The sequence below is a fragment of the Rana temporaria genome, chromosome 8 (genome assembly GCF_905171775.1).
Source record: "Rana temporaria chromosome 8, aRanTem1.1, whole genome shotgun sequence".
In the NCBI taxonomy this organism is placed as follows: domain Eukaryota; kingdom Metazoa; phylum Chordata; class Amphibia; order Anura; family Ranidae; genus Rana; species Rana temporaria.
Window position 1 is genome coordinate 177,168,462 of NC_053496.1, and position 24,897 is coordinate 177,193,358.

At 43.8% G+C, this 24,897-nt stretch overlaps 1 protein-coding gene and 2 long non-coding RNA genes across 3 annotated transcripts; all 3 read left to right on the top strand.

Annotated features, from left to right (window-relative positions):
* The first annotated feature begins 1,274 nt into the window (after positions 1–1,274).
* Positions 1,275–6,579, top strand: LOC120910234. The gene is made up of 3 exons (XR_005741437.1): positions 1,275–1,359; positions 6,283–6,462; positions 6,549–6,579. It is a non-coding gene; the product is annotated as an uncharacterized LOC120910234 (long non-coding RNA).
* A 296-nt stretch (positions 6,580–6,875) lies between these two features.
* On the top strand, positions 6,876–22,989 carry LOC120909979 (zinc finger protein 271-like). The gene is made up of 4 exons (XM_040321783.1): positions 6,876–6,886; positions 7,266–7,398; positions 7,957–10,943; positions 22,833–22,989. The coding sequence occupies exons 2-4, from the start codon at positions 7,341–7,343 to the stop codon at positions 22,839–22,841; spliced, it is 3,054 nt and encodes a 1,017-aa protein (XP_040177717.1). The 5' UTR covers positions 6,876–6,886; positions 7,266–7,340; the 3' UTR covers positions 22,842–22,989.
* Positions 15,152–19,770, top strand: LOC120910210. Its single transcript, XR_005741413.1, has 3 exons — positions 15,152–15,264; positions 19,496–19,653; positions 19,740–19,770. It is a non-coding gene; the product is annotated as an uncharacterized LOC120910210 (long non-coding RNA).
* Positions 22,990–24,897: the final 1,908 nt, after the last annotated feature.

Consider the following 24,897-nt stretch of genomic DNA (forward strand, 5'->3'; position numbering starts at 1 on the left):
GTTCCAAACCCGCGCATGCTCAGAATCAAGTCGATGCATGCTTGGAAGCATTGAACTTCATTTTTCTCTGCACGCCGTTGTGTTTTACGTCACCGCATTGGACTCGATCGGTTTTTGAACTGATGGTGTGTAGGCACATCAGACCATCAGTCAGCTTCATCGGTTAACAGATGAAACGGACCTTCAGTCCGTTTCCATCAGTTTGGACTGATCGTGTGTACAAGGCCTAAGAAGATCCTGATATGAGGTACGAGCAAGGCTGGCCTTATGGGAGCACTCCAGACTATGCAGCAGAGCAAGAAGTTCTCTCCCTCTTAAAGTGGTTGTAAACCTACTTTGGAAAAAAAAATAACACCTGCAAGACAAAGGCATAATGAGCTAGCATGCATAGCATACTAGCTCATTATGTAATACTCACCTGGGATCAAAGCGCATGCTTCAGGGCCCGACACAGCACCGGCCAGGGACATGTCATACCGGAGATACATTTGGGTATCGCGGCTCCGGAGATGTGATTGGCCAGAGCCGCAATGACGTCACACAACGTAACGGCACACATTGAAAACAACGGCACATGCAAATACAGGGGATATCTCCTAAACCGTTCAGGTTTAGGAGCTATCCAGGTTTGCTCCAGGTAATCCTTATTATAGGCTTACTTGTAGCAAAAAGTGTGTTGTAAGGGTTTACAACCACTTTAAGATGGGCTCCTAATCTGATCAATGCACCCCGGACCACTGTATTGTGAGTCTCCCAGACAACCAGAGGGGGGCTGAATACAAATGCATACCACACTTTTCACATATTTATTTGTAAACATTTTTGGAAAACCATTTATCAATTTCCTTCCACTTCACAATTATGTGCCACTTTGTGTTGGTCTATCATCACATAAAATCCCAATAAAATAAATTTCTGTTTTTGGTTGTAACATGACAAAATGTGGAAAATTTCAAGGGGTATGAATACTTTTTCAAGTCCCTGTGTATATATACAATTATATATAGTGTGTGTATTTAATAGCACTAAAATGAAAATAATTATTTTTTTATTGTTATTTGGCTTGTACATGAGGATAAAGATAAACAACAAAAAATAATAAATGTACAGAAAATGTAAATGTTTTAATGTATGAATGAAGACTTCAGTATTTATGAATGAAGGCTGCAGTATTTATGAATGAAGGCTGCAGTATTTCAATTCTCCACAAGATGGTGATCTCACTTCTGAGCGTGGAACGCAAAGAAGGAAGTGATGTCATGTATGGACAGGAAGTGATGTAGGGTAAAAGACAGGAAGTTCCAGAGCAGAGGTGACTTGTTAGGAAATAGCGTACAGTCATCATTACTGGATCTTAAGGTACATTTATTTTATTATTTATTTATTACAGGTACTTATATAACATTTTAATTTTATGCAGTGAACGAATTAATTAATGAATGAAAACTTATATAGCGCAGCACATGCGAACTTAATCGCCTCTGGGCGCTTGTTGTTCCTGTCTCCTTTGGTATCAAAAGAGATGAGTCTTGATCTTTCTCCTGAAAGCTAAGTGGTTCTCCTCCAACCGAATGCTGGTTGGTAAAGCATTCCATAGTCTAGGCCCTTGGACCGCGAATCTCCTTTCTCCTTTGGACTTGCATCTGGCTTTGGGTATCTGGAGGAGATTTTGATTGGTGGATCGCAGAACGCGATTGGGATTATGAGCTTTTATTTTTTCGCATAGATAATGGGAAGCATTCCCATAGATACATCTATGCGTTAGACAGAGTGCTTTAAAAGTGATTCTGTCTTTTACTGCTAACCAGTGAAGGGTTCTCAGTGAAGGTGAGATTGATTCCCAGGGCTTTTTCCCAGTCACAAGTCTAGCGGCCGTATTTTGAACGACTTGTAGACGAGCGATTTGGTACTTGGGGAGTCCGAGGTAAAGGGCATTTGCATAGTCCAATCTTGAGTTTACAATAGCTCCCCCCACGACCGCTATGTCTTCCTTGGGAATAAAAGGATTAAGTCTGCATAGTAGGCGCAGCAGATGGTGAGATCCGCTGACTACTGACCCTATTTGTGCATCCAATGTCATGTTAGAGTCAAAGATGACCCCGAGACTTTTGACTTTGGTGCTAGGGGTGATGATTTTGCCCAGAATGGGCAGGGGGGGGGGGGGTCCAAGTTGTTGTAGGTTTATTCATACGCTTGGCGTGAAACAGGAGAAGTTCTGTTTTCTCTCCGTTGAGTTTAAGATAACTCTTTGTCATCCAGTCCTCTATCAAAGAGAGGCATGTCTCTAGATTGAGGTGATGATCCTTTTTATTGCAAATGCGGAAATATAGTTGCGTGTCGTCTGCATAGTGGTAGAGCAGTTTTTGACTGCTAATAATCTCAAAAAGAGGGCGAAGATAGATGTTGAATAACACCTGCGACAGGGGGGATCCTTGAGGGACTCCGCACGATAATGTGCGTTTCTCAGAAGTGAAAGGTCCTAACTTCACTATTTGCGATCGGTTTTCCAAAAAAGAGGAGAACCAAGATAAATCGCCTTCTGCGACTCTGGCTACTTCAGCTAGTCAAGTCAATAAAAGCTTGTGGTCTACTGTGTCGAAGGCTGCGCTTAGGTCCAACAGAACCAGAAGACAAGATTCTCCTTCGTCTGCGGCCTCGAGAGCGTCGTCCCATATTTTGAGCAATGCAGTTTCTGTCCCGTGTCCAGGCCGGAATCCCGATTAAAATGGGTCAAGTAGGTTGTGGGTATTGCAGTGCTTTACATATTTACAAATATTTATATTGTACACTCACATCAGTCTCTGCCCCAAAGAAGCTTACAATCCAAGTTCCCTAGCTCACATTCATACACATACTAGAGATAATTTAGATTGGAGCCAATAAGTTACCAGCATATCATTGGAGTGTTGGAGGAAAGTGAAATACAGAGAGGAAGGAGAGCACATCCCGTCCCTCCACCGGGCTCTCTCCCCCTTTTTGTTGTTATCTGTACTTTTTTGACAAAAGTGAAAGCCGTCCAAGACACCCGCCTGCATCCTACCAACCAATGAAGTCATCGGTTGCTAAGGGCAGGTCGGGCGGCTGTAAAACTTTTAGATTAGCCGTGTTCTGTCGAATATTGTCCCTGGAATTACAAGCTACTGACCAATTAACTCTATCTTACAAACTACATTTTCAGGCTTTTTCACATGGGGAACAGTGCGGTACAATGTGTGAATTCACCAATTTTTCTGCACCTCACAAAAATGCGTTGCCTTTTGCAGTTGCACACAGACACCATTCGATCCTATAGGCACTCCCACTCCTCCATCCATTGCATGTTTGTTTGTGATCACTTAAACGCATGATACCGCAGTACTGTGTATTTTGGTGGGGCTCAATCCAAAAATCATGCCAGCACATTTTTCGCATGTTTCACGAGCATAGAACAGCCTAATAAAAAGCAGAATGTGAAAAAATGCGCTCGGGGTCGGACACACCTCCTTGTGTCAACGAGCCCTCAGACTGGTGTATCCCGGAGATTGTGCGCAATTCTTAAGGGTGCCTTGACTACCAAAAGATGAAAAGCACTGATCTATATCACTGGGTGAAGTGATTGATGGTGGAATTGACATCATGGGACATTTGTATGGCGGATGGTTGCTACTAGTTACTAACGTCCACCATATCACCCTGCTGCCAGACCTCCATCTATCACTTCAGAGACAATGAACAGTCATTTGCGTTGTTTTGTTTTTGTTTATTGGGAGATATAACTTGGTTGGGGGAAAGGGAATATGGGATGCCCAAAGAACATGTTGTTTTGCCATCATATTTAAAGAACTTGGTAGAATAGGTTGAGCCTCGAAGAACTGATGAACTTGAATATTTATAGTCCCTTCCCCTGCATAACCCATGCAGACTATTGCTCCTCCTCTGCATCGACTCTGCAGACTGTTGCTCCCAGGACTTGTCTCCTTGCCTTCTACACAAAACTTTCACTGTAAACTATTAGTCTTCCTGTCCCATCATCTTCACTTGACAGAAGAGATGACTCTGAATAATCCCAGATTCTGGCTGTAATTTGCTGTGTGGTTACTAGGCCAGAGGTCTGCAGCACCTCTCCCTGTCAGCCTAGTAATTTAGCAGCTTATATTGGTTGGTGGACTACTAATCCCAGCTAGCCGAATTTACAAATCCTGCGCCTGCGGACAGCATCGATTTGACACAAACCCCACAGTTTTTCCTCTGGCCTTGCACCCAGCTCCCCTGGCATGTCTTAGTAGGATATACAGCTGATGCGTTTCGCACTAAAATCTAGTGCTTAGTCATGAAAATATTATTAGAAGTCATTTCTTATACAACACTTGCCCTATAGGTGAAAATTGTAATTATTCAAGATGGGCGCATACTTGGTTGTCATGGTAACATATAAAGCACATCGTCACATTACATCATCAATTACATAGTAAAAACACCCACTTTTTGGAGTGGGATAAAAGTAGCTAGAGATAGCAGAGAGGGATCTCTCTATCTCTCTAGAGGCTGAAGGAGGAGATCTTGAAAAATGGAGAGATGTAAGAATGTTAGCAGAAGTCCCTGTGGGACTCATAACTGAAGCTTCTCAAAATGACAGAATTCTGAAGTCCTGATAAAGTATTAATATTTTCATGTATACATTTTTGGTAATTGAATTGTTTTTGCATATACATTACTAAAACCATTTAAATATATATGGCAGAGCAAATTGGAGTTGTATTATTTTTAACTGCAGTATGAAATAATTATATTCCAAATAATATACACAGTTTTGTCGCTCTTGGATCAGCTGCTGCCGCCACCATCCTCAATAAGGAAATCAGGAAGTGAAGCCTTGCGGCTTCACTTACCGGTTCCCTACTGCGCATACGCGAGTCACGCTGCACGTCCTCACTGGTCCCTGCTGTCTTCTGGGACCTGTGTCAGCCAGAAGACAGCAATGGAGGACAGAATAGGCGCTGGAAGTAGCGTAGATCACCGAGGTGATCTATGCCAGGAAGTGGGGGCAAATGCCTGTATTAGACAGATGTCTGCTTCCCCATCCCCCCTGAAAGAGGCCAAATGTGACACCGGAGGGGGGGTGGATTCCAAAAAGTGGAAGTTCCAATTTTGGGTGGAACTCCACTTTAACTTACCAAGTCTAAAATGTACAAGTATCATTCAAGAATTGAACTGTGGTATTTTGTAATAAGAGCTTGTGTAGAAATGTGAATATTATCTGTAACGGAATGGCCCGTGATACCCAGAGACTTTTGAAGGATGCGGGGTACTCCTGTGCCAGCTTCACAAATGACTCTTGGGTCTAGGGTCATCCTATGTCCAATATGGGCATAGGATGACTGAGAAATTATATATTAAATTACATGAGATGGTACAGTAATGATAATTCATAATGTATTGCAGGATATCTTGAAATATTACAGGTAGTTGTTTCTGAACACAACAGGTCAATAGAGTGTCTCCTTCAATGTGGAACATAGACTGTTGAGGTGCTAATTAAGTCTGGCTTCTGAAGGACCTCTCATTGTGTGATGTCAATGACACTGTATTGTGTGAAAGTTCTATTGATGATAGATATGTGTTGGCAGTCTGAAAGGTCTGACCTTTCAGGTGTAGTGGATTAGCATGTCAATTATGTTTACTATAGGAATGTGTATTATGTAGCAGGTGAGAATAACTTATCGCGGAGTCAGAACGTCTGGGTAATGATTAGTAATTAGCTCATCTGAATGTCATTATCTAATGGAATGTGTATTGACGTTCCTTGTGTCATGTTGTGGGTGGAGTTGAGTCATTGTCCAGATTTGTTTTTTAACTGTATACAACAAGCTGAGTTTACCATTAAAAATATTCATTAGTTTGGAACCAGAGAACACAGCTTGTGTCTCGTTATTCTGGGAAAATCCATATGGATCGTGTCTGCTTGATTGTGGAGTGTCGGATAAGCTGTCTTGGGTTGGTGGAATGAAATATCGTAAACGGGGTTAACCCCTGACCGTTACATTATCTATATCATCATTTATCTTTGATATTTAAAAGTATATCCATTTTTTTGTATTATCACGAAATGTACCTGATATTAATTTGCACTGTATTTTTAGTTAGTAAATATATATTTTTAGGCATATCATTTGTGTCACTTGTCTTTAAAATAGCACGGATAAACAAACTTAAAATTCTTGTTGGTATTTATGGAAAAGGGTAAATCTCCCAAAACTAAAATTTGCATAATTTCATAAATGCAATGCTGTTTTATTATTTCAGTATAAACATTATTATAAAATATTGACGGAAACATCTGGAGATCCATGAACACCCAGCAGCCGTCTTCTCAGGACATCACCCATCACAGTGCCTCCACCTCACTGCCTGACAACAGAGGTAACCAGTGCCAAGAAGATTCTAGAAGTCATCAACAAGATCACTGAGCTGCTGACAGGAGAGGTGAGCGGTGTCGGGAATTCTGGGACATTATCCAGTAACAGACAAGGGGTGTGTCTGGATGGTGACTGTATCATTGTGTGTGTCAGGTTCCTATAAGGTGTCAGGATGTCACTGTCTATTTCTCCATGGAGGAGTGGGAGTATTTAGAAGGACACAAGGATCTCTACAAGGACGTCATGATGGAGAATCAGCCGCCCCTCACATCACCGGGTAAGAGGAGACTTTATTGTAAAGGAGAGAGCAGTACGGAGGGTCCACCTAGATCCCCCATCATCTGATAAACACATAGAAACAATATATTCAGTCAGTGTGTGTGTTTCCTACAGATGGATCCAGTAATGGGAACCCACCAGAGAGATGTCCTCGTCCTCTGTATTCCCGGGATTCCACACAGGAAGATCACACCACCCCTCACCATCATCAGGTAGGTGGGACTGAGCAACTAAAAATTTAAAAATAATTCTAAACTATGAGACCACATTCTTCAAAGTAACTTATTGTTCCTTTTTATGAATGTATTCTGTCATCTTTGGGGTTTAGGGTGAAGAATTGAAAGACATCAAAGTTGAGATTAAAAAGGAAGAAGAAGAAGAGACAATGGTGAGTGGAGATCAGCAGTCTATGGAGGGGGGAAGTCTTCAGTATTCCCGGGATTCCACACAGGAAGATCAAAGCATCCCTCACCATCATCAGGTAGAAAGAACTGAGCTATAGAACTCAAAAGTTATTCTAAACTATGAAATAACTTTCTTATAGATATTCTTTTTATTTATTGAACTTAATTTTTTCGTATTGGGGTTCAGGATAAATTAGGAAAATACATCAAACTTGAGGTTAAAGAGGAAGAAGAAGAGACGTTGGTGAGTGGTCAGCAGTCTATGGAGGAGATGACCATGAAAAGTGAACAGGAGGAATCTTCTCTTTGTATCAGCAGAAGTAAGTAATAATCACTGAATGCAGAAATGTTCACATTTTCCTTTTTCTTCTATGAGTATAAAAGATGAATTTAAATAATTGCAATGTGAAGATACTGTACACCATATGAAAGGTCCATCTTCATTCCTCAATATAACGTCATGTTCCCAACAAATGAGGAGGAGATACTGTACACCATATGAAAGGTCCATCTTCATTCCTCAATATAACGTCATGTTCTCAACAAATAAGGAGGAGATATTGAGATTGCAGGCTTGGCTGGCTTAAATCAGGTTTGGTCTCCACCCAGAGACTGGCCACATTAATCACCTTGCAGGTGGACAGACAGACATGGAGAAGGCCATATGAAAGGTCCATCTTCATTCCTCAATGTAACGTCATGTTCCCAACAAATGAGGAGGAGATACTGTATCTTTATCTGGTTTGTATTGATATTTTATGTTATGATTGCCCCCAATTCCAGATATACTGTAGAGTGTTAGACCAACATACTGTATATGACTTCTGAATGAAAGGAATAAAGAATTCTAATAACATTTAAACATTGATATCCAACAGGAGAACACTATGTCCTGAATAACGTATCTTCAGAATTTAAAGCAGAAGAAAATCCCACCACACAACGTTCTCCAGGAGAAAATCCCACCACACAACGTTCTCCAGGAGAAAATCCCACCACACAACGTTCTCCAGGAGAAAATCCCACCACACAACGTTCTCCAGGAGAAAATCCCACCACACAAAGTTCTCCAGGAGAAAATCCCACCACACAACGTTCTCCAGGAGAAAATCCCACCACACAACGTTCTCCAGGAAAAAATCCCACCACACAACGTTCTCCAGGAGTGACTCGCATTACACAAATAATACATCACAGTACAGATCCATCAACAGATCCATCTAATCCCGAGGAATCTTCCTTGAACCATGAAGGATCTTACACAGGAGAACATTCCTTGTCATCTACAGTGTGTGGGAATTCTTCCAAAGAAACCAGAGAGCCTCTTACACACCCGAAAAGTCATAAGAGTTTGCGTACTTTCTCATGTCCAGAGTGCGGGAGATGTTTTAATCTGAAAAGAAACTTTCTCAATCACCAGAGAATTCACACAGGTGAGCGTCCTTTCCCATGTCCAGAGTGCGGCAAACCTTTTACTGACAAAGCAAACCTTCTTAAACACTACAGAATTCACACGGGTGAGCGTCCCTTTTCATGTTCAGAGTGCGGGAAATGTTTTGTTCAGAAAGCAGAACTTGTTAATCACCAGAGAATTCACACGGGTGAGCGTCCGTTCTCGTGTTCACACTGTGGTAAAGGTTTCACTCAGAAAGGACACCTTCTGACACACCAGAGAACTCATACAGGCGAGCGTCCTTTTTCATGTTCAGAGTGTGGGAAAGGTTTCATTCAGAAAAGAGACCTTGTTGTTCACCAAAGAAGTCACACGGGAGAACGTCCTTTTTCATGTTCAGAGTGCGGGAAATCTTTCCCTCAGAAAAGACAACTTGTTTTCCATCAGAGAATTCACAAGAGCGAGCGTCCTTATTCTTGTTCAGAGTGCGGGAAAAGTTTTAATCAGAAAGGAAATCTTGTTATTCACCAGAGAATTCACACAGGCAAACGTCCATATTCGTGTTCAGAGTGCGGGAAAACTTTTGTTCGGAAAGGCGAACTTAATAATCACCAGAGAATTCACACCGGCGAGCATCCTTTTACATGTTCAGAGTGCGGGAAATGTTTCCACGAAAAAGGAAATCTTGTTAATCACCAGAGAATTCACACAGGCAAACGTCCATATTCGTGTTCAGAGTGCGGGAAAACTTTTGTTTGGAAAGGCAAACTTAATAATCACCAGAGAATTCACACCGGTGAGCGTCCTTTTTCATGTTCAGAGTGCGGCAAACGTTTTACTGACAAAGGAAACCTTCTTAAACATTACAGAATTCACACGGGTGAGCGTCCCTTTTCATGTTCAGAGTGCGGGAAATGTTTTAATCAGAAAGGAGAACTTGTTAATCACCAGAGAATTCACACAGGTGAGCGTCCGTTCTCGTGTTCACACTGTGGTAAAGGTTTCACTCAGAAAGGAAACCTTCTATTACATCAGAGAACTCACACAGGTGAGCGTCCTTTTTCATGTTCAGAGTGTGGGAAAGGTTTCATTCAGAAAAGAGACCTTGTTGTTCACCAAATAAGTCACACGGGAGAACGTCCTTTTTCATGTTCAGAGTGCGAGAAATCTTTCCCTCAGAAAAGACAACTTGTTTTCCACCAGAGAATTCACAAGAGCGAGCGTCCTTATTCTTGTTCAGAGTGCGGGAAAAGTTTTAATCAGAAAGGAAATCTTGTTATTCACCAGAGAATTCACACAGGCAAACGTCCATATTCGTGTTCAGAGTGCGGGAAAACTTTTGTTTGGAAAGGCAAACTTAATAATCACCAGAGAATTCACACCGGTGAGCGTCCTTTTTCATGTTCAGAGTGCGGCAAACGTTTTACTGACAAAGGAAACCTTCTTAAACACTACAGAATTCACACGGGTGAGCGTCCCTTTTCATGTTCAGAGTGCGGGAAATGTTTTAATCAGAAAGGAAATCTTGTTATTCACCAGAGAATTCACACCGGTGAGCATCCTTTTACATGTTCAGAGTGCGGGAAATGTTTCCGCGAAAAAGGAAATCTTGTTAATCACCAGAGAATTCACACAGGCAAACGTCCATATTCGTGTTCAGAGTGCGGGAAAACTTTTGTTCGGAAAGGCGAACTTAATAATCACCAGAGAATTCATTCCGGTGAGCATCCTTTTACATGTTCAGAGTGCGGGAAATGTTTCCACGAAAAAGGAAATCTTGTTACTCACCAGAGAATTCACACAGGCAAACGTCCATATTCGTGTTCAGAGTGCGGGAAAACTTTTGTTCGGAAAGGCGAACTTAATAATCACCAGAGAATTCACACCGGTGAGCGTCCTTTTTCATGTTCAGAGTGCGGGAAATGTTTTAATCAGAAAGGAAATCTTGTTATTCACCAGAGAATTCACACCGGTGAGCATCCTTTTACATGTTCAGAGTGCGGGAAATGTTTCCGCGAAAAAGGAAATCTTGTTAATCACCAGAGAATTCACACAGGCAAACGTACATATTCGTGTTCAGAGTGCGGGAAAACTTTTGTTCGGAAAGGCGAACTTAATAATCACCAGAGAATTCACACCGGTGAGCATCCTTTTACATGTTCAGAGTGCGGGAAATGTTTCCACGAAAAAGGAAATCTTGTTACTCACCAGAGAATTCACACAGGCAAACGTCCATATTCGTGTTCAGAGTGCGGGAAAACTTTTGTTCGGAAAGGCGAACTTAATAATCACCAGAGAATTCACACCGGTGAGCGTCCTTTTTCATGTTCAGAGTGCGGGAAATGTTTTAATTTAAAAGGAAACCTTCTTAAACACCAGAGAATTCACACGGGCCAACGTCCATATTCGTGTTCAGAGTGCGGGAAATGTTTCAGTTACAAAAGTGCCCTTGATCGACACCAGGGAATTCACATTGACTAACCAATGGGGAGTGTGAGATCGTGTGTCCATCCTTATAGTCAGAATGTATAAAATGTTTCTGTTAAAGAAAATCACTTCTTGGACCCCAGAATATTCACAAAGACTAATAAAGTTTAAGTGTTCATATTGGCTTATTTGGAGGCGTGGCCAAAGTACAATGTACTATGATGTTATAGTTATCGGTCTGCAGGAATTGAATTATAGTAATACGGTCCTCTAAACCAGGGGTCTCCAAACTTTTTAAACAGGGGGCCAGTTCACTGTCCCTCAGACCGTTAGAGGGCCGGGTCCTTCACTGCCACCCCCCGCCAAAAAGAAACAAAGTCCCCCAACCCGTGCCCATCATTGCCGCCTTACCATCATCGCAGCCTTACCGTGCTCTCACCATTGCAGCCCCCCACCATCATTACAAGCCCCCCTCACCATTGCAGCCCCCACCATCATTACAAACCCCCCTCTCACCATTGCAGCCCCCTCACCGTTATTACAAGCCCCTTTCACCATTGAAGCCCCCCTCACCATCATTGCAAGCCCCCCTCACCATCATTGCAAGCCCCCCCTCGCCATCATTGCAAGCCCTCCCTCACCATTGCAGCCCCCTCACCATTATTACAAGCCCCCTTCACCATTATTACAAGCTCCCTTCACCATTGCAGCCCCCCTCACCATCATTACAAGCCCCCCTCTCACCATTGCAGCCCCCTCACCATTATTACAAGCCCCTTTCACCATTAAAGTCCCCCTCACCATCATTACAAGCCCCCGTCACCATCATTACAAGCCCCCGTCACCATTGCAGCCCCCCACCATCATTATAAGCCCCCACAATAATTACAAGCCCCCTCACCATTGCAGCCCCCCACCATCATTACAAGCCTCCCTCACCATTGCAGCCCCCCACCATTATTACAAGCCCCCCCATCATTACAAGCCCCCCTCACTATTGCAGCCCCCCACCATCATTACAAGCCCCCCTCACCATTCCAGCCTCTCACCATCATTACAAGCTCCCCTCACCATCATTACAAAGCCCCCCCACCATTGCAGCCCCCCCACCATCATTACAAGCCCCCCCCCACCATCATTACAAGCCCCCCTTACCATTGCAGCCTTACTGTGCCAAACGATGTCTCACCAGTCAGTGTGTGCATCGGGATCTCCTGCTCCTGCTGTGTCAGAAGCTCACTGGAAAAAGGTAGTCCTGCCCTCCTCCTAGACTAGCTCATGTGATAGACAGAACACTGCGTCTATCACACGACCTGGTCTAAGAGGAGGGTGGGACCTTTATCACAGCGCGCCCAAACTTTTCAGTGAGCTCCTGACACAGCAGTCTACCGGCCCTAAATGCAGTGGGCCAGATAAAGGTCCTCGGCGAGCCGCATGCGGCGGGCCGTAGTTTGAGGACCCCTGCTCTAAACAATGCTGACTTGGTCCCGCACTCACACAGGCCCCACCATAGAGTACGACAACCCATGGACCATACTTTTTTATTGGTTGCTATTAGCCAATATACTGTACATCTTTTTTTGCTTTACTGAAGGAACTAAGGGCCAGATTCACAGAAGAGATACGACGGCGTATCTCTGAGGCCCTGTACACACGAGAGGATATCCGTTGGAAACGGTCCGTTTCCAGCGGACATTTCTGTTCCCGATTTTGATCTGATGGGCTGTACACACCATCAGTTCAAAATCCCCACGGAAAACATACGCGGTGACGTGGCCGCGCCGATGACGCGGCGACGTGCGCGACCCTGGAAGGTAAATACTTTGACGCATGCAAGGGATGGGGATCGCTTGGACTGATCCGGTGAGTCTGTACAGACGACCGGATCAGTCCGACGGACAGGTTTCCAGCGGATAGATTTCTTAGCATGCTAAGAAATTTTTATCCGCTTGAAAACCGTCGGCTGGATAAATGTCCGCCGAAAAATGTCCGCTAGGCCGTACACACGACCGGATTTGTCTGCTGGAACTGATCTGCGGATAAATCCCAACGGACAGATCCGGTCGTGTGTACGGGGCCTGATACTCCGTCGTATCTCTCAGAGTATCTATGCGACTGATTCATAGAATCAGGTTACACATAGATAGCCCTTAGATCCGACAGGTGTAATTGTCTTACACCGTCGGATCTTAGGATGCAATACCTCGGCCGCTGGGTGGAGTTTGCGTCGTATTCCAGCGTCGGGTATGCAAATTAGCAGTTACGGCGATCCACGACGGTTTTCGCGTTCGTTACGTCGTCGCTAGTAATAGTTTTACCGTCGCAAAGTTACACCTGCTTTAACATGGCTTAACTTTAGTCGAGCCATGTTAAAGTATGGCCGTCTTTCCCGCGTCGAATTAAAAAAAAAAAAAATTCTTGCGTAAGACGTCCGGGAATACGAAAGTACGCTACGCACGTCGCTGTTCTAAAAAAATTACGTCACTTCGCGCAAAGCACGGTGGGAATTTCAAAACAGAGCATGCGCAGTACGTCCGGCGCGGGAGCGCGTCTAATTTAAATGGCACGCGCCCCTTTGAATTAGTCCGGCTTGCGCCGGAGGCCGCCGGCGTAAGTTTTCAAGCAAGTGCTTGGTGAATCAGGCACTTGCGATGAAAACTTGCAGCGGTGTAACGTATATACGATACGTTACGCCGCTGCACTTCTACGTGAATCTGGCCCTAACTTTTTATTGGCCCGACTAAAGTATAATTATTTTTAAATTGAATTTTTCTTTTACTTCAGCTATGCAAGATTTAATTTAGATCATTTATTGTGTGTCAATAATGTAATCCGATTTTCTATAATAAACAAGAAAGCTATACTCTACAATATTCTGTTCTGAGTCATTTTCTACAAATGAACATAATTTTTAGATTATGGGTGATTGGAATGTGCTCAATTCACAGAGCATGCCCAGATCTCCTCCATGATTTACGGCACACTCTGTTTGCTTGTCTGTCTGTTATCAGGACTTTCTACGGCACAACAGTGAAATCCCAGGAGACTGCATAATCACTCAGAGCTTCCTCCTCATCCTACACCCCATGTGACCATGTGACATCACATGGAGTGTAAACCTGGACATCGGGGAGAGTTTTTTTTTACACTTACCTCATGCGCCGTTCGTGGACGTATCCCAGTGCGCATGGGCAGAATCACGTCGCAAATACTCAATGCTTTTGGTGTGAACGTAAGCTACGCCCAGCCCCATTCACGTATGAATTACACAAACGGCGTAAACCACGTAAAATTCTACGCTGTTCCGACGTCCATAGTTAACATTGGCTGCGCCTCATATAGCAGGGGTTACTTTACGCCGGTCATACGCCTTACATAAACAACGTATATTGATACGCTGGGCGCAAGTACGTTTGTGAATCGGCGTATCTTACTCATTTGCATATTTTTAATGAGAACACCGAATGCGTCCAGCGTAACTATGTGCCCACGATACGCCGGCGTAGGCAAGTTACGTCGGACGGCTGAAGCCATGTTTTCAGGCGTATCTCTCTTTGTGAATCAGCGTAAAGATGCGACGGCGCACATTTGAAATTACGGCGGCGTATCTGGTGATACGCCGCCGTAAATCGTTTCTGAACCCGGGCCTATCTCTATCCTATAGGGAATTTTCAGACTGTTGTATGTGCAGATGTTATTATTTTAAATATATTATCCAATATCAAGATGGTGGATCTCCCTCTTTTTTACCATGATCATTGATGTTTGTTAAGCATGTTATTTACCAGTGTCTGCAAATGCAGAGATTGACGCCTTGCGATAGGTGCGGTTTTTATACATGTAATTAATGCTCACATCCATGTTTTGTATGCAACATTAGATAAATATTTATGTCTCCACCATTCACGAGCCTTTGTCATCATGAGCTTCATATAAAGTCCCATCCATCCTCCTTTTGCATCACTGAGGTCTACCACCACATTGTAGCATTTTTTATTCAAATGACAGGGATGGAGGTGCATGACCTCATTCAAAGTCCCAAATTCCCCAACCCCCCCCCCCCCCCTTGCTTTAGTACATGAGGATAAGGATAAACAACAAAAAATAATAAATGTACAGAAAATGTAAAGAGTTTTAATGTATGAATGAAGACTGCTGTATTTATGAATGAAGACTGCAGTATTTATGAATGAAGACTGCAGTATTTCAATTCTCCACAAGATGGTGATCTCACTCCTGAGCGTGGAACGCAAAGAAGGAAGTGATGTCATGTACGGACAGGAAGTGATGTAGGATAAAAGACAGGAAGTTCCAGAGGAGAGGTGACTTGTTAGGAAATAGCGTACAGACATTACTGGATCTTAAGGTACATTTATTTTATTATTTTATTACAGGTACTTGTATAACATTTTCATTTACGCAGTGCTTTACATAAATATGTATATTGTACACTCACATCAGTCTCCCCCAAGGAGCTTACAATCCAAAGTCCCTAACTCACATTCATACACACACATACTAGGGGCAATTTAGATCGGAGCCAATAAGCTACCAGCATGTCATTGGAGTGTTGGAGGAAAGCGGAGTATAGAGAGGAGGGAGAGCACATCCCGTTCCTCCACCGGGCTCTCTCCCCCTTTGTGTTGTTATCTGTACTTTTTCGGAACAAGTGAAAGCCGTCCAAGACACCCGCCTGCATCCTACCAACTGATGAAGTCAGCAGTTGCTAAGGGCAGGTCGGGCGGCTGCAAAACTTTGCCGGTGTTCTGTCGGATATTGTCCCTGCTGTCGAGAAGTGCCCGGGACGAACTGCGCATGCTAGAAGTGGGATTTAGAAAGGGGCGTTTGTGTTTAGCGGGGGGGATTTGTGCTAGGATGGGGGATTTATACTAGATGGGGCATTTTTTGGTGGGGGGAGGGGTTGTGCTAGCAGGGGGGATAGGGGGTGTTACTAGCTACTGACCACTTAACTCTATCCTACAAACTACATTTTCGGGCTTTTTCGCACCAGGGGGCAGTGCGGGACAATTTGTGAATTCACGTATTTTTCCCCACCTCGCAAAAATGCGTTGCCTTTTGCAGTTGCACCCAGTCACCATTAATTCCTAATGGCACCCCCACTCATCCACCTATTGCATGTTTGTTTGTGATCACTTAAACTAGGGTTGTCCCGATACCATTTTTTTAGGACTGAGTACGAGTACCGATACTTTTTTTCATGTACTCGCCGATACCGAATACCGATACTTTTTTTAAATGTGTACCCAAATGCAGCCATGTCCCCCCACATATGCAGCCATGTCCCCCCACATATGCAGCCATGTCCCCCCACATACTGCAGCCATGTCCCCCCACATATTGCAGCCATGTCCCCCCACATATTGCAGCCATGTCCCCCCACATATTGCAGCCATGTCCCCCCACATATTGCAGCCATGTCCCCCCACATATTGCAGCCATGTCCCCCCACATATTGCAGCCATGTCCCCCCACATATTGCAGCCATGTCCCCCCACATATTGCAGCCATGTCCCCCCATATATCCAGCCATGTCCCCCCACATATGCAGCCATGTCCCCCCATATATCCAGCCATGTCCCCCACATATATCCAGCCATGTCCCCCACATATATCCAGCCATGTCCCCCACATATATCCAGCCATGTCCCCCACATATATCAGCCATGTCCCCCCACATATTGCAGCCATGTCCCCCACATATATCCAGCCATGTCCCCCCCCATATATCCAGCCATGTCCCCCCCATATATCCAGCCATGTCCCCCCATATATATCCAGCCATGTCCCCCCACATATTGCAGCCATGTCCCCCCACATATTGCAGCCATGTCCCCCCACATATTGCAGCCATGTCCCCCCACATATATCCAGCCATGTCCCCCCATATATCCAGCCATGTCCCCCCATATATCCAGCCATGTCCCCCCATATATCCAGCCATGTCCCCCCATATATATCCAGCCATGTCCCCCCATATATATCCAGCCATGTCCCCCACATATCCAGCCATGTCCCCCCACATATCCAGCCATGTCCCCCCATATATCCAGCCATGTCCCCCCACATATATCCAGCCATGTGCCCCCACATATATCCAGCCATGTCCCCCCACATATTGCAGCCATGTCCCCCACATATATCCAGCCATGTCCCCCCACATATTGCAGCCATGTCCCCCATACCTAGATGATGCCGTTGCCGCGTTAATCAGCGTGCGGGGAACATTACAGCTTTCGTTGGAATAGCTGTCTTTCCCGCCGCGCATAGACACTCCCCCTTGCTCGAAATTGGACAGATCACCCGTCCAATCCCGAGCAAGGGGGAGTGTCTATACGCGGCGTGGCGGGGAAGACAGCTATTCAAACGAAAGCTGTAATGTTCCCCGCACGCAGATTAATGCGGCAGCGGCGGTTTTTTCGGTATGCAGCGGGGGCGGACAAGTATTCGGCCAGGCATCGGGGGCATTTGCGGGAGTACTCCCGCAAATACTCGGTATCGGTCCCGATACTGGTATCGGTCCTGATACCGATACTGGTATCGGTATCGGGACAACCCTAACTTAAACGCATGATACCGCAGTACCGTGTATTTTGGTGAAGCTCAATCCAAAAATCATGCCAGCATGTTTTTCACGTGTTTCACGAGCATGGAGCAGACTAATAAAAAAGCAGAACGCCCAAAAAAGCGCCTGAGCTCGGAAGCACCCCCTTGTGTCAACGAGCCCTCATATACCTATATGTCTATTTCCCAAAGACAACGCCTAGATATGACGCTGAGCATGTGCACTCAACTTCTTTGGTCGACCATGGCGAGGCCTGGTCTGAGTGAAATCTGTCCTGTTAAACCGCTGTATGGTCTTGGCCACCGGGCTGCAGCTCAGTCTCAGGGTCTTGGCAATCTTCTTATAGCCTAGGACATCTTTATGTAGAGCAACAATTCTTTGCCATGAGGTGCCATGTTGAACTTCCAGTGACCAGTTTGAGAGAGTGAGAGCGATAACACCACATTTAACACACCTGCTCCCCATTCACACCTGACACCTTGTAACACTAATGAGTCACATGACACCGGGGAGGGAAAATGGCTAATTGGGCCCAATGTGGACATTTTTACTTAGGGGTGTACTCACTTTTGTTGCCAGCGGTTTAGACATTAATGGATGTGTGTTGAGTTATTTTGAGGGGACAGCAAATTTACACTGTTATACAAGCTGTACACTCACTACACAACATTGTAGCAAAGTGTCATTTCTTCAGTGTTGTCACATGAAAAGATAGAAGAAAATATTTACAAAAATGTGAGGGGTGTACTAACTTTTGTGAGATACTGTACACGATGATCTTTTTTTTATTTGTTATCTTTATTGAATCAAAGTACCATAATAAACATCTCAAATTGGGAGAACATTAACATATATCAACATATGTTTCCTCTTTACACATAGTACAAATTTGAATGTTTTATAAGTACTTTGTATTTTCTACTATATTTATATACGAATAAAAGAAAACTATGAAAAGAAAAGGGAAAAATAAAAACAGAAACTCCCCCTACCATTAGATCCCGCCCCTCCTCAGTAAAAGAGGGGAAAAAAGGAGAAAGACGGCAATGAGAAAAAAAAAAAATTCCCTGTGTTATACTTAAGGATGAACACTGTCTGTTCATCTTCAAATCCTCATATGTGCAAAGAAATAGAAAGAACAAGAGAAATAAAATAAAAAATTCCGTGTCCTTAAGGTTTACCCCTGTTCAACGTGAGGTTCTTCTCCCGCCGAAAGGGTAAATGTTCGGTTGTTCATCTGATCAGTCAAGGTTTGGTCCAAACTTTTTTTTGGACTGAATATTGAGGTCATCCCTTGTTCTGTGACTTATATTCTGATTATCTGTATCTGTGTTGTGAAAATAACATTTAAGGTTCGTAATTTACACAAGACAATCATATGTGGAGTGCAGGCTCCATCTAGTGTTCTTTTTCGGTATTGCTTCAGTTCTGTTATTTAATTACTGTATGTGTTTAGTTAAGGAAGTTGTTAGAAAGCAGGGAATTCTGGGTAAAATCTTCACAGGAAGTGAAAAACAGTCGCCATGCTTTGAGAAGACACTGCATGGAGCAGGGCATGTCTTGCTCAATCTATCGCCATTACCATTTAGAGAATTTAAAAAGTAGGTTTTTACTATCTCATCTTGTATTGTATATCGTTGTTTCTGCTATGTATGCTGTATTGTATGCAATAGTGTACTTATTGAGGTCTATTTCTGTTATTTTTGTAGTTTCACTTAGCTTGTTCTAATAAACTGAGATCAAATAAATATGGTATCTGAAGTTTTTGGGATAAGAAGGTTTAGCTGAATGACCTCGAGACAGAACATCCCTATTATAGACATTACACATCCTGGTATAGTCCAAATAATTCTCAGTCTATCGACAGAGAAGAGTGTCCTATTTAGGTGAGGGGGATTCTGGGAGGGTCACGTGACTTCATCCTTATCCCTATAATGAAAATATTGTTCTATCTAGAGAGGAGAGAAGGATTCTACGACGTCTTCTATGATAATTACTTTCTCTCTATACACAGAATTATAAAATAGTGGAGATCCATTAACACCCAGCAGCCATCTTCTCAGGACATCACCCATCACAGTGCCTCCACCTCACTGCCTGACAACAGAGGTAACCAGTGCCAAGAAGATTCTAGAAGTCACCAAGAAGATAATTGATCTGCTGACAGGAGAGGTGAGCGGTGTCGGGAATTCTGGGACATTATCCAGTAACAGACAAGGGATGTGTCTGGATGGTGACTGTATCATTGTGTGTGTCAGGTTCCTATAAGGTGTCAGGAGGTCACTGTCTATTTCTCCATGGAGGAGTGGGAGTATTTAGAAGGACACAAGGATCTCTACAAGGACGTCATGATGGAGAATCAGCCGCCCCTCACATCACCGGGTAAGAGGAGACTTTATTGTAAAGGAGAGAGCAGTACGGAGGCTCCACCTAGATCCCCCATCATCTGATAAACACATAGAAACAATGTATTCAATCAGTGTGTGTGTTTCCTACAGATGGATCCTGTAATGGGAACCCACCAGAGAGATGTCCCCGTCCTCTGTATTCCTGGGATTCCACACAGGAGGATCACACCATCCCCCACCATCATCAGGTAGGTGGGAGTGAGCAACTAAAATTAAAAAATAATTCTAAACTATGAGACCACATTCTTCAAAGTAACTTATTATTCCTTTTTATAAATGTATTCTGTCATCTTTGGGGTTTAGGGTGAAGAATTGAAAGACATCAAAGCTGAGATTAAAAAGGAAGAAGAAGAGCCGCTGGTGAGTGGAGATCAGCAGTCTATGGAGGGGGGAAGTCTTCAGTACTCCCGGGATTCCACACCGGAAGATCAAAGCATCCCTCACCATCATCAGGTAGAAAGAACTGAGCTATAGAACTCAAGTTATTCTAAACTATAGATAACTTTCTTATAGATATATTTTTTTTATATTGAACTTAATTATGCAGATATTTAAATTTTTCATATTGGGGTTCAGATTAAATTAGGAAAAGACATCAAACTTGAGGTTAAAGAGGAAGAAGAAGAGGCGTTGGTGAGTGGAGATCAGCAGTCTATGGAGGAGATGACCATGAAAAGTGACCAGGAGGAATCTTCTCTTTATATAAACAGAAGTAAGTAATAATCACTGAATGCAGAAATGTTCACATTTTCCTTTTTCTTCTATGAGTATAAAAGATGAATTTAAATAATTGCAATGTGAAGATACTGTACACCATATGAAAGGTCCATCTCCATTCCTCAATATAACGTCATGTTTCCAACAAATGAGGAGGAGATACTGAGATTGCAGGCTTGGCTGGCTTAAATCAGGTTTGGTCTCCACCCAGAGACTGGCCACATTAATCACCTTGCAGGTGGACAGACAGACATGGAGAAGGCCATATGAAAGGTTCATCTCAACAAATGAGGTGGAGATGATGTATCTTTATCTGGTTTGTATTGATACTTTATGATTGCCCCCAATTCCAGACATACTGTAGAGTGTTAGACCAACATACTGTATATGACTTCTGAATGAAAGGAATGAAGAATTCTAATAACATTTAAACATTGATTTCCAACAGGAGGACACTATGTCCTGAATAACGTATCTTCAGAATGTAAAGCAGAAGAAAATCCCACCACACAACGTTCTCCAGGAGAAAATCCCACCACACGACGTTCTCCAGGAGAAAATCCCACCACACAACGTTCTCCAGGAGAAAATCCCACCACACAACGTTCTCCAGAAGTGAATCGCATTACACAAATAATACATCATAGAACTTATCATATGGAGAGATCCTGGGATTTCTCTGATCCTGAGGATTCTTCTGAGGATCCACATACTATTATTATTGAATCTCACAGTACAGATAAAGCAACAGATCCATCTAATCCCGAGGAATCTTTATTGAACCATGAAGGATCTCGCACAGGAGAACATTCCTTGTCATCTACAGTGTGTGGGAATTCTTCCAAAGAAACCAGAGAGCCTATTACACACCAGAAAAGTCATAAGAGTTTGCATTCTTACTCATGTCCAGAGTGCGGGAGATGTTTTAATGGGAAAATAAACTTTCTCAGTCACCAGAGGGTTCACACTATCGAGCGTCCTTTCCCATGTTCAGAGTGCGGCAAACGTTTTACTGACAAAGGAAAACTTCTTAAACACTACAGAATTCACACGGGTGAGCGTCCCTTTTCATGTTCAGAGTGCGGGAAATGTTTTATTCAGAAAGTAGAACTTGTTAATCACCAGAGAATTCACACAGGTGAGCGTCCGTTCTCGTGTTCGCACTGTGGTAAATGTTTCGCTCGGAAAGGAAACCTTCTAACACATCAGAGAACTCACACAGGTGAGCGTCCTTTTTCATGTTCAGAGTGTGGCAAAGGTTTCATTCAGAAAAGAGACCTTGTTGTTCACCAAAGAAGTCACACGGGAGAACGTCCTTTTTCATGTTCAGAGTGCGGGAAATCTTTCGCTCAGAAAGGACATCTTGTTATTCACCAGAGAATTCACACTGGTGAGCGTCCTTTTTCATGTTCAGAGTGCGGGAAATGTTTCCACGAGAAAGGAAATCTTGTCATTCACCAGAGAATTCACACCGGTGAGCGTCCTTTTTCATGTTCAGAGTGCGGGAAATTTTTCCGCGAGAAAGGAAATCTTGATAATCATCAGAGAATTCACACAGGCAAACGTCCATATTCGTGTTCAGATTGCGGGAAAACTTTTGTTCGGAAAGGTGAACTTAATAATCACCAGAGAATTCACACAGGCGAGCGTCCTTTTACATGTTCAGAGTGCGGGAAATGTTTCCACGAAAAAGGAAATCTTGTTACTCACCAGAGAATTCACACAGGCAAACGTCCATATTCGTGTTCAGAGTGCGGGAAAACTTTTGTTCGGAAAGACGTACTTAATAATCACCAGAGAATTCACACCGGCGAGCGTCCTTTTTCATGTTCAGAATGCGGGAAATGTTTCCACGAAAAAGGAAGCCTTCTTAAACACCAGAGAATTCACACCGGCGAGCGTCCTTTTTCTTGTTCAGAGTGCGGGAAATGTTTCAACGAAAAAGGAAGCCTTCTTAAACACCAGAGAATTCACACCGGCGAGGGTCCATATTCGTGTTCAGAGTGCAGGAAATGTTTCAGTTACAAAAGTGCCCTTGATCGACACCAGAGAATTCACACCGGCGAGCGTCCTTTTTCATGTTCAGAGTGCGGGAAATGTTTCAACGAAAAAGGAAATCTTCTTAAACACCAGAGAATTCACACGGGCAAACGTCCATATTCGTGTTCAGAGTGCGGGAAATGTTTCAGTTACAAAAGTGCCCTTGATCGACACCAGGGAATTCACATGGACTAACCACCTTTTTTATGTTTAGACGGACCAATGGGGAGTGTGAGATCGTGTGTCCTTCCTTATAGTCAGAATGTATAAAATGTTTCTGTTAAAGAAAATCCCTTATTGGATCCCAGAATATTCATAAAGACTAATAAAGTTTTTGTGTTCATATTGGCTTATTTGGAGGCGTGGCCAAAGTACAATGTACTATGATGTCATAGTTATAGATCTGCAGGGATTGAATTATAGTAATACGGTCCTCTAAACAATGCTGACTTGGCCCCGCACTCACACAGGCCCCACCATAGAGTACAACAGCCCATGGAATCCCACGAGACTGCATAATCACTCAGAGCTTCCTCCTCCTACACCCCATGTGACCATGTGACATCACATGGAGAGTAAACCTGGGCATCGGACTGAATTACTGCAGTCTTATGATCTGAAGCCGATAAGACTGACATAGGCAAACACTAGATAATCAGCACAAGTATATACTATGAAATTAAACAAGTGGCTATGAGGCAGGGTTGCCATAGAAATGTTGGATTGAGAAGGAGGCTTGGTTAACAGTACAGGAAGTGCTCAATGTATGGGCGGAAATACACTCTGTTAGCCAGATTCACGTACGGTGGCTTAAAGTTATGCAGGCGTAGCGTATGTAATTTACGTTACACCGCCGCAAGTTAGAGAGGCAAGTGCTGTATTCACAAAGCACTTGCGTCCTAAGTTACGGCGGCGTAGCGTAAATGTGCCGGCGTAAGCGTGCCTAATTCAAATTGTGAAGAGGTGGGCGTGTTTTATGTAAATAAAGCATGCGCCGTCCATGGACGTATCCCAGTGCGCATGCTCCAAATTACGCCGCAAAGACTCATTGGTTTCGACGTGAACGTAAATTACGCCCAGCCCCATTCACGGACGCCTTACGCAAACGACGTAAAAATTTACGCGGTTCCGACGTCCATACCTAACATTGGCTGCGCCATCTTTTTGGTGGTTTATCTTTACGCCTGAAAACGCCTTACGTAAACGCCGTATCTTTACTGCGACGGCCGTGCGTACATTTGTGAATAGGCGTATCTCGCTGATTTACATATTCTAGGCGTAAATCAGCGTACATGCCCCTAGCGGCCAGCGTAAATAGACAGCAAAGATACGACGGCTTAGGAAGACTTATGCCGCTCGTATCTTAGCAACATTTAAGCGTATCTCAGTTTGAGAATGCGCTTAAATATACGACAGCGCAGATTCGGAGTTACGACGGCGTATCTACTGATACGCCGTCGTGTCTCTACCTGAATCTGGCTAAAGTTTTTTTAAAGTTTCTTTAACCACTTAGGTAAAGGACCAGGCCCCTTTTTGCAATTCGGCACTGCGTCGCTTTAACTGACAATTGCGCGGTCGTGCGACGTGGCTCCCAAACAAAATTGGCGTCCTTTTTTTCCCACAAATAGAGCTTTCTTTTGGTGGTATTTGATCACCTCTGCGTTTTTTATTTTTTGCGCTCTAAACAAAAATAGAGCGACAATGTTGAAAAAAATTCAATATTTTTTACTTTTTGCTATAATAAATATCCCCCAAAAATATATAAATTTTTTATTTTTTTTTCTCTGTTGTGGCCCGGGGTCCACATGTGACCCGCGGAGCCCTATGATGTGGCCCACGACCTCCTGCTCTGGAATGGCGGGATGGCAAGCCCAGATCGCAGGTTGCCGACCCGCCATACTGCAGCATCAGTGTTTTGAATGCAGCTGGTGATAGAGGAAGAAAGCGGCTGCAGAGCCCCATAAGCCGATGCATCCTCTACAGCGCCGGCTTTTACCACAGGGGGAGTCGATGGCAAAGTTCAGCTTACCCGCAGGATAGACACAGGTGCACTTCGCTGCACCCGCGGTATGGGTAAACCGCAGCACATCAGTGTGAAAGCAGTCTTATGCCCTTTTCACACCATCAGCCCGACCAAATGGGACCCACAATTCCCCTCCATAGAGCGACAGATGTCTGTTTACGCCCGCCTACCTCCAATCCGAAAAACGTAAAGGAATTCGTCCCCTTTCATCTGGGCAGATCGAAGGGC

Coding starts and splice junctions, on each gene's coding strand:
- LOC120909979 (XM_040321783.1), top strand. CDS start 7,341: ATGGAGGAGATGACCATGAAAAGTGAACAGGAGGAATCTTCTCTTTGT. Junction 7,399..7,956: donor TTCTCTTTGTATCAGCAGAA/GTAAGTAATAAT, acceptor GATATCCAACAG/GAGAACACTATGTCCTGAAT.